Raw genomic sequence first — 10,804 nt, 5'->3', positions numbered from 1 at the left:
CCATTTTGAATTTTACTTGGGGATTTTACAGCCACACCCATGAACCACTGTCCACCTAACATAGCCTTAAACGTGATGTATTTGGAAATATTTAGAAAAGATAAAACAATGCTTCAAGTGAGATTTAGTGTCCAGATCAATTCCTCTAGTTTCTGTCCATCATGAAAATTATTGCAAAACCAGACAAAATTATAACCTTTTGTAATCACCAATATAAATTCTGGACAAGTTGTCTCTGATTGAAAAACAGTATCAAAGTATATAAAATATTTAAGAATCGAACAGAGCGATTAAGACATAAGATTTCCAAAGATGGTTGCAATAATGAATTGCTAATTTGTTTTGAGCATTGGATCTTGTCCAAAAACTCCTTCCACAATAAGTCGTGTAGGTAGGCTTGGCATGAAAACACTGGAGAAAACACATCATCAATGGAATGCTTTGGGAAAAATCAATTAGGTTGATATGAACAATGTAAATTTTATTTTTAGATTCAATTGTGTAAGTTATTCTAGCATCAACATTTTAGATCACACTTTGTGATCCATCATCAAGATGAGAGTATGTAAGAATAACAGTTATGCAGACCAAGCTAGTCTAGGTCTTTGAGAGCCAAAAGAAACTCTAGGAAACTCTAGAATATTTTCTTTCTGTTTGTCAACAATTATTATTTAGGTTCCTTTCTCCCTCCTTTTATGTTGCTTAAAAAGGCTAGGTCTGCATAACTGTTATTATTACATTCTCTCATCCTAATGATAAATGACAGATGCTCACAAATTGTCTCCTGCTCTCAAAGATTACTTTGAACAACCAGCAGTCCGCTTTTGCGAAAATTGTAAATATTAATTAATTTTGAGAGGCGTCAATAGGGTGCAAAACGGATAAAATTACACCTCCCCATAAAATGTTCCAGTTGCGTAAAATATCAAACCAAATCAATTATTGCAGTATTTTCAAAATGTACCGTTTAGCACATATAGCCAACGACAATCTGCAGACTCCAAGAATGCCTTACGGTATAAATGTACAATTAGTCAATTTACCTTTCTAATATTCCCGTTAAGAAAGATTTTGATAGCGAGAAAAAACACAGATTTCAAACCATAACCGACAGCATTCTTTAAAGACATTTCAGTTGATGATGTGATTTACCAGGTCAAAATTCCAAGGATGGCATGTCGAGAAACCAAGGTGATTCTCTGCATATATCTGCTAAAAATACCATCTATTTTTTCACATGTTATTTAATTATATGCACTTACAAACACAGTTTTTGCAACTCTGATTTTAACCGGTAGCCAACAAGTATGTGACAACAGAACGAGGCAATGGCAACGGCTAACAGGAAGACAGTTTCAAATTGAAAGAACTGGTTAATCAGGAAGCCACTTAAATCCCATCAAGTGAATGTGTCTCGAAAAAGAATTTTTCAGTTTATAACCAGATACCCAATTATGTCCATCATGCATTCACAGAGAGAATCTCATGAAAAGTGAGGACCGAACAAGTTAATTCTCAGTTCAGAGAATTACAAAAGAGTCATATTAGAGGTAAATTTGATTGCTTACAATTGTGTGAATCACATACAACATTTCAGCATTTGCCCGTTCACCGGGCTAACAAAATTGATTTCCCCACTATACATCATTAACCCATGTTCTTCCAAAATGATATACAGCACAAAGAAACCTCAGCTCGCTTCAAACAACTTATGAGGATTCCAAGCTGTTGTTCCGACACCTAAGTTGCTCTTTCAGCTTCTGCTGTAGGTTCTGATTCTCCTCGCTAAGAAGTAAAGCTTGTTTCCTCAGCCTTTCATTTTCTTGCACAATACTCTGATTGCGTTCATAAAGCTGTAAATTTAACCTCTGAATGCGCAAAGCCTCTCTGTCAGATGTCCTCTTAACCCTGTTGATATTCATACAGGAAGCAAATAAATGAATTGGATGACATTCGGTATAAACATGCGTTTTAAATATCACTGCCAACATTATGCTGCTGTAAAAAAAATTCAACCAGTACTAATATGATTAAAACCACTGCTGACGATTCACAAAAGCAGATTGTAAGTGCTTAAGTTGCTTAAAGCTGTTTTCCACGATAAATTTATGCTAAATACCCGGCGCTGAAGCATATTTTTTTGCAAACAACAATGTTAACCATTAAACTGTGACGTTATATAATAAAATTTGACAGGAAACCATCATTACAAGTATGATGTCAGTCTACCGTCAAGGTAGAAGAGAGCCCAAAATGAGAATCTAAGGAAATGTCTCTCACAACTTTCAATGTAATATATGTAATCTCCCTGCCCATCCAAAAAGAAAGTAGTTAACCTAAGGAAGAAGATCTGGAGATCCTGACATTAATGGAAGCGCCAAACATGAAAGCTGAGCAAACGTGCAATCCAACATTTCAAGACGATTAATCTGCTCATTCTTGTGAGGTAAAGCAAATAAATTTCTGAGGGACAACTGGTTGACCAAAAAATAGTAGCGGGCAGCTGAATTAGTGTTTGTCAAAGAGTGTGCTGGATATTCGCAGCGAGGACAAACTACAGGTGTACAGTATGAAGGAACTTTTTGAAGAGGCAAGATTACACAAGATACTAGCTTTCTCATTTGAATTCACAACAAAAGAAACAACATGGAGAAATTACAGCAGGCTGCTTAACTGACTTTCTTGGTCCCTTACACAGACAGTCTCATAGACATCATTAAAACCTTTAATTCATTTCAAAGTTAAGAGGAAGCTGAAAATAGAATATTCCATGGGACCGTTTCACCGCAAGAAGATCCTTTATTAAGCCTGCAAAGCTTGGAAAGAAGATTTTAGAAGCATAATTTGTCCAGATAAGCTATCTTCTGACAAGCTACTACCGAGATCCCATTGGAACGAAAAACACATAGGAGAGTTATTGGATATGTAAGTACCTCAATAATCTTACGAAAAATTATAGATTAGGAAGATATCATGGAATGGGGGTTAGAAGCAAAGCGGTAGAACTAGGGGGACGTTCACCGTGGGAAAATCTCACACAATCTAACGAAGCTGTTTCCCCCCTGCTGCTTACATTAAGTTTAAGATGATCTCTCGTTCCTTGCAGAACTCATTAGGCATATTTATGATAGAATACACAAAACTATTTTTGTTCCTGAATTCCATCCTTACACTTTTCAGTGGATGTCTTATGACAGCTCTTTTAAACAGGCTAACCCTGCTTCAAAAATATTCTGGTTGTCAATTCTGCAGAGGGTGAATATAAACAAGAAATTTGGACCAAAATACTAGCAATATTCTTTCATAAATCAAGTCACTCTGCTCTCTATACTCTCTATTCTGACCTCTTTGTTTCAACCTGATGATGTAAAAAAGTGCACTCAGTTTAAGCCACAAAACTGCCATACATCTCCATGGACTATGGGAACTACATGAATGTAAGGGTCACTTTACGTTCACTCAGAGAATCCCTAAGCCCTATCAACAGGAGGTCTACCCACGGGCTCATTAATGATGAGGACTTCGTAAACCACTCCATTTATCCTTGTAAATACAAAATAAGTTGAACGAGCGGAAATTAAATATATAAATGGAGGAAAGGAAAAAAAAAAAAATTTTAAAAACGAAAAAAAGAAGAAAGAAACCTGCAAAATTTGTTTAATGGCATGTTGGATTTTGACTGTAAGAGTCACTTTACGTTCACTCAGAGAATCCCTAAGCCTTATCAACAGGAGGTCTACCCACGGGCTCATTAATGATGAGGACTTTCGTAAATCACTCCATTTACCCTTGTAAATACAAAATGAGTTGAACCAGCAGAAATTAAATATACAAATGGAGAAAAGGCAAAAAAAAAACAAATATATATATTTAGAAACCTGCAAAATTTGTTTGATGGCATGTTGGGTTTTGACATACTTGGCCAAAACAAAACTAAAACTCGAAAAGAGAAAAGCATTACAATCTGGTATTGACCTTCTACATGATTTAACGACTGCCTGAACTTCCAGCATAATCCATCTGAAACATTTTATATAAAAAGAAAACATTTATATCCAAAATATAGGATTGTTGAGAAGCAAACCCTAACCTAAGCACACTATATTTCAGGAAATTACCTTCTTCTGCAAACAACCCACGCCTTGACCGAAGACAAAGTTGGGTGCCTTTTAACAACAGCGCTTATCAACCACAGCCTTCGCCCCAACCCGCGTCGCTTTGCGTTGGACAAGCTATCAATCCTTTTAACCCACATCTTCAGCTCCCAAAAACCAAGAAAAAATAAATTCAACTTTCCCCCAAATCTCGTAACAGTTAAAAACAATATAAAATATATAATCTAAACTGCCTCTGTTGCACTTCAGAACTCCATGAAAAATGGATGAACCGAAACGGAATGTGGATGTGCAGAGCGCAGAAACCAGCGTAGGTATATATAACACAGCTTACGAGTATGGCGTCATTACTGTTATTATTAGTAGTATGACTAGTATTTTTCGGTGGAAGTTAGCAAATAGCATTCGATGGCGTTGAATGAATGAATGAATGAATGCAGAGGGAGACGAAGAATGTGTGAATGGGCTGTTATGATGAGAGGAGCTGGACGAAAAGATTCGCAATGATTGAATGAGTAGGAAAGGAAAGGCAGGATTGGTGAATATGAATATGAATCTGAATACGAATACGAATACGAGTGTGAAGAAAAGACTATTCTTTTTCTTGTTCTTGCTCTTCCTTGCAATCATGATTATTGTCACCCCCCACTACACGCTCCCCCTGCAATTACATGATGGATGGCTTTGAATGCTTTTCATTGCTGCACCTGCTCCTTTGGGAAGAGGAATATTAAGCAATCAATGAATACACCACATTTTGACACCCAATTTCCCCTTCGTTTTCATTTGCTACAATACATTTGATTAGGTTTATCAGTTGGGTTGTGCCACATGGAAATATTAATGAGTGGGATGGGATAAAAGTATTGAAGACCACAGAATTATTCAATTTGGTATCATCTTTTGAAGCTAGCAAACAAGACCATGATGTTTGCACGAGCATGCTCCACCGCTGGTGGTCCTCTTCTATCCAAAGTGCCCATCCTACAAGTCTTTTGGCAATCATCCATTGCTCCATCATTTTTCATGTCCGTTTCCTCAATTTTAATTCCTTCCTCCATTCAATCATAATACTCCAATGAAGCTTGTGTCGGCAAGGATTTATACCAAATTCGCATTTCATTTCGGTAGACTCTCAATCAAGCACATTCCCTCAAAGTGCTTTATTTCATTTCGGTAGACCAATTATTTTATTTTATTCTAAATTGCTTTTATATTAATTACAAAATCTATTATAAAAAATCTTCATCTAAAAAATGTAATAAATAGGGGAGAAAAATATTTTTCCAGCTTGGATCAAACCCTTGGATCCCTATAACCTTTAATTTTGTTCAGTATTAAAGAGCATTTAATCAACTACATTGTTTAATTAATTTTTTTTATAATCGAAGATAGAAGTACATGTCAGATAGACCTTCTAGACAACTTCACGAGCTCTCTATTTCAGACATGCACAAGGATAATTGAACAATGCACAAGAGTCTTATATGGATAGGATAGAGACTAATACCAAAAAGTACAAAGTGTGATATACTTTGTTTGGGAAACTAAATACAATGTAAAGGAATACTAAACATAACTAAAGCAATGCAAAGACAAGGAGGAAACAAGAGAACATTACCAAAACTCATGAAATGAAGCTCCCTGAAAGGAAAAATATTCTTCATTAGAATCTTTATAAAGAAGATTGAGATGAAATGTTGGGGTGGTTATGTTTAGAGGTTCACCCTAGTCAAACCCTCACCTTGGTATTTTCACCTCAATGGATGATGCATAGATAACATTACAAATGAAAAGATAAACAGATACAAGCAAGAATGGAAGTAAATGATATGTCAATGTAAAGACAATAGATTAATAAAAAGCCCAAAGAGTTACCCTATTTGAAACTAGAAGCGATGCAACTTGATCAAATGTGGAACAACCACCTCAAAGTTAATAGAGCTTCATTGAACAAAATGGTGGATGGTAAGGTGGTGAAGTTATAACTAGAAGAAGTGCAACAATAATGGTCTAGTATGTAGTGAAAATGCTCAAGAAGTATAGAAAATGCAAGGATATCCAAGGTAGAGGCTTCCAAAATGCGAGAAGTAGAAGTTCAATGAAGTGAAAAAATCAAGTTAAAGGGATTGGCAATCAAAATTGACGTCAATACAAATAGAGGGGTGTTACATGTAATGTCTCAATGACCAACTCCAATTGGGGATATTTTTGGATGTTGGCATGACACATAAACATATCTACAATGTGCACGTGTTCAAGCACAATCCAAACTTATTTGTTGGGGAATAAGGTATGACGGTATCAAGAATGATTTCTGGGTTATGACTAGGGGGTAAGGTTTCTAATACAAATACATCATAAAACAACACAAATAGCCTATTATTGCTACAAAATATGATGTAAGATTACCACAAAAGAGGCATATGCATGCTTAAAGACAAAGTGTTGTGGATTGACTTTGTGATAAGTGATAAATAAGATAGTTAGATGCAAAATATACACGAGAAAAGAGAGACTTAAAAATATACATAATATGATAGCCTCCCATTAGAATGATATGTGCTACATAGATGATAACACAAGCCATTTTAAGGAGAATAATCTCTAATCCAACATGGCTAATAATATATGAGTACATTTCACAAATGTGAGAAAGATACTAGAGAAAAGATAATTCCTCCCTTAATGTCATATGCAATTACACAAATGCGAGAAAGATACTAGAGAAAAAATTATTTCTCCCTTAATGTCATATGCAAATAATTAATTAACATCTCTAGAGATTAGTGTTTGAGAGGACACTAGGGATTTGAGAAGAGATATCTTGAGATCAAGATATTAAGTCAATAAGTCTCTCATTTGGTGGCTACTTGCAATAAACAAGGTCACCAATAATGAACTATAACTAACATTTTTTTAGAACCTTTGGAGAAACTCATTCGTGAGTTAATCAAAGGTGCAGATTGAATGATAAACCAAAATACCATTATAATGGGGTCTCTGTGAGAGACTATTAGAATTTGTGAAACAATTGGTATGCAATTATGGATCATTCACACCATTCAATTTATCAAACTTTGGACTCTCAACCTTTGGGGTAGGGAAGCATTGAGGACATGCATGAAAATAAAATCATAGTGATAGTATGGAGTGAGTGAATATTGAGCAGATACACTAACTTTAGATTAGCTAATAGAGATTGATTGGCCCATATTGTGCAATATGGTGTTTAAGACAATATTGTTTGGAGGAGGAGGAGGTAGTCTTTATGTGCCATAAAAAATGTTCCCCGTAGATGCATTGAGTGCAAAACCATGAAATTTGGATGTCCTAATAGAAGAGCTAAGAAGAGGGGGAAACAGTACCCCAAAAGATTTTGTATGACATTGACACTAGGGGTGAATGGATTCATCATTGCACAAGGCACAAAGAATAGTAGATTAGTAGTGGAATTTGTATCAACCATGTATATCAAAACATCTTGGGTATCGAGACATTCAACTGAGGATCAATAATGCTTAAATGAGTATCTTGAAGTAAGATGACATATGCACTTTTGTTATACTAGATACAAATATAAGAAACAACAACCCTTTGCAATATAAGATAAGCATCTCTCTTATAATTTATGAGCATTAAAATGGGTTTGTTTCTGGAAGGTGGATTCTGGACTCCATCATTGTGGTTCATGAGAATATCCACTCCATGTTGACTTCTAATACTCAGGGATTTGTTACGAAAGTGGATGTGTCTAAAGCCTATGATCGAGTGGAATGGAGCTTCCTTTTTAAAGTTCTTAAGCCCTTTGGTTTTGGTGAAAGGTGCATCATGCTTATTTCTCAATTGGTTACTACTGCCTCTATGGAAATTCTTGTTAATGGGGCATCTTCTCTCTTTTTCAAACCCACTAGGGGGTTGAGGCAAGGGGGTTTTATTTCCCCTATCATTTTCACTGTAATGGATGAATGTTTGGGAATACATATTGGGGGTCTTTTGAATAAGGGAACCATTCATGGTATTGTGCCTTCATCTAACCCTTTGTCTTGTTCTCACAAACAATTTGTTGATGACACAATTTTTATAGGTATAGCCTCTATAAGGGAAGCCAGGAACTTTAAGAGGGCCCTCAATCTTTACTCTAAAGCCTATGTTTAGAAGGTAAATTGGGAGAAAAGTTGTATTTCTTAATTAATATGCCTCTTTTAAGACAGGTGAAGATTACAAGTATTACAAGATGTATTATTGCTTCGAGGTGCTTGGAACTTATCTGGTTGTTCCTTTAGGTTTAAATCCACTTGATTCATTTTGGGATCTCTTGTGGATAAGTTTAATAGGAAGCTATCAAGATGGAAAGGAAATTTGCTCAACCAAGCTGGTAAAATTACATTGCTGAAATTTTGCCTCCAAATTTTACCTACCTATGCCCTAAGTCTCTTTCGAATTCTGACAAAGCATGCTATTATTATTGTAAGAATTTAGAAAAACCTCCTTTGGACAAGTATAGAAGAAAAGAAAAGAATGTCATTGGTGGCTTGGGACTTAGTGTGTAAGCCAAAGAGTTTAGGTGGTCTTGGTATTAAGCCTTTGAGACTAATGAACGAAGCTCTTCTTGCTAAGTAGGGTTGGAGAGTATTTGATGAAACCAAAGAATGGAGTAAGATTTACAAACATAAGTATTTGTTTAATACACCTTCTATCCAAGAGTTCCTTAATCCCCCCTGAGTTTCCAATGCTTCATCCATTTGGAATGATGCGTTGCCAATATGACTAAGTAGGACAAGTTGGTATAATGATGGAGTAGTCATTTATGGCAACATATACCCTATGTGAAGAAGGCATTATGTACAGATGAAGATTCCACAGTTAGACATGGAAAATTGTCTTAGATATTTATTTAGCCGAATAGAGATAGTTTTGATGTGTACGGATGACAAAGACATTATTGGCACATGTAAGTGCGCGAGTCAGTATGGAATAAGTTATGGACTAAACACCAGTAAAAGTAGTATATAGGACAAAACATAGTATATCAGAGTAATGATAGTTATGGGTTAAGGAATTATTTTGGTCATGAAATAATTACTTAACTAATTAGGGACGACATCCTAGATGTTAACTTTAAGAGGGCAAGAGTCAATTTTACATTTTGCTAAGCATGTGAAAGCTTGAAGGCCGACTAGGCAATTTTGATAAAATGTTTAAAGGTATAAAGGAAAGTTTGTAATATGTGAAGTACCATGTGAGTGTGTAAGTAACATGCGAACTCATATGCGAACTATATGATATGAATTCTAATGTATGATTAGAGGTATGCGAAGAACAACAAGGAAAGATCAAATATTGAAGATATCAGCATTGTAAAGAGGTTTTTTGTATAAAGAACTGCATTATGTAATTGCATGTTTGGGAAGTGGGCTCATCTTGCATACATTTGTAATTGTATATACCAACTCCTAACAGGGTTGAGGTTTTTAACAAGGCCTAGTCCTCTATCAAGGACTGAGACACTATATGTATGTAATAGACTCCTAATAGGGTCAACATCCTTAACCAAATACTTTTGTTTAGTGGATCATTTTGTGGGTACCATCCCCACCAGGGTTTTCCCTTGGCCAAGGTTTCCCTAGTTAACAAAATATGGTGTTATGAGTTCTCTTAATGCATGGTTATGTTTAATGTTCAACATTGTTAGTTTAATTTCATATGCAACCTATAAGGCAATTAACAATATCAAGTTTTGGTCTAAAGTTTGTAAAATACTAATTCACACCCCCCCCCCCCGCCCCCCCACACTCTTAGTATTCCCTATTTTTAACATTATGGCTTTAGGAAGCAGATGGAAGGAGAGTGAAGTTTTGGGAGGATTGTTGGCTCTAAAGTATCCTTTGGAAAGTGCTTTTAATGATCTTGACACTATAGAGAGGTGCAAACAAAGATTTGGAGACTCATTTTTTAATTATTGGAATAATGGGACTTGGGTGAATATTGTGGAAATTAATCCAGACCTTGGACTTATTCAAAATTATCTCAATGCTATAAGTATAAATCAAAACTCTCAAGATTCTCTTATTTGGGGAATCCGTCCTATTGGGAAATACAAAGTGGCTACAATCTTCAAAGCTAAAACCAAAGATAGTTCCGCTTCATGGGTGAAGGCATGGATGAGAGGTCTTGTTCCTAAGATAGAAATTTTCTTCTTGATTTCTCTTCATAATAAAATATCGACTATTTATAATTTGAATAAAATAGGTTTTCAGTTGGCTATACATGTATCATTTGCAAGAAAGATATTGAAAACATTGACCATTTTTTCATCCATTGTAGCTTTGGTTAAGAGGTATGGAAGATTATTCTGGATTATTGGAAAGTGGCCTAGGTTCATGCTGATAATTTGACTAATTATTTTATGAGCTAGAAATGTCTTATGAAAGGTACTGAAGTCAATGTTATATGGAACTTCTCTCTCCCTCATTTGTGTTGGGGCATCTAGAAAGAAAAGAACAATCATATCTTCAAGGATAAAGATTCCCTAGCTTGGGTGGTGGGTCAAAAAATCATTAGGGTAATTAAGGAGAATTTCATCTCCCACAATGGAAGAAAAGTGGATTTCAAAACCATGGACCCAACCATGAATATCTCTATTAAAACTAACTCTGAAAGAGAGGGTGTGGTTTGGCTTTCCCCTT

The 10,804-nt window shown here is 35.6% G+C and overlaps 1 protein-coding gene across 1 annotated transcript; it reads right to left on the bottom strand.

Moving 5' to 3' along the window:
- Positions 1-1,519: 1,519 nt before the first annotated feature.
- LOC149532116 (uncharacterized) lies at positions 1,520-4,921 on the bottom strand. Its single transcript, XM_089811189.1, has 2 exons — positions 4,119-4,921; positions 1,520-1,908 (listed from the first exon to the last, which is right to left on the bottom strand). The coding sequence occupies exons 1-2, from the start codon at positions 4,253-4,255 to the stop codon at positions 1,710-1,712; spliced, it is 336 nt and encodes a 111-aa protein (XP_089667315.1). The 5' UTR covers positions 4,256-4,921; the 3' UTR covers positions 1,520-1,709.
- Between the last annotated feature and the right edge of the window lie 5,883 nt (positions 4,922-10,804).

The sequence above is a fragment of the Cupressus sempervirens genome, chromosome 11 (assembly GCF_028749045.1).
Source record: "Cupressus sempervirens isolate cs-2001-9-10 chromosome 11, ASM2874904v1, whole genome shotgun sequence".
NCBI classification, from domain to species: Eukaryota; Viridiplantae; Streptophyta; class Pinopsida; order Cupressales; family Cupressaceae; genus Cupressus; species Cupressus sempervirens.
This window is presented reverse-complemented; position numbering and strand designations above follow the sequence as displayed.

Excerpts from the sequence above, each read along its gene's own strand:
- LOC149532116 (XM_089811189.1), bottom strand. The coding sequence starts at position 4,255 with ATGTGGGTTAAAAGGATTGATAGCTTGTCCAACGCAAAGCGACGCGGG. Across the intron at positions 1,909-4,118 it reads TGGGTTGTTTGCAGAAGAAG|GGTTAAGAGGACATCTGACA; the intron begins GTAATTTCCTGA and ends GAATATCAACAG.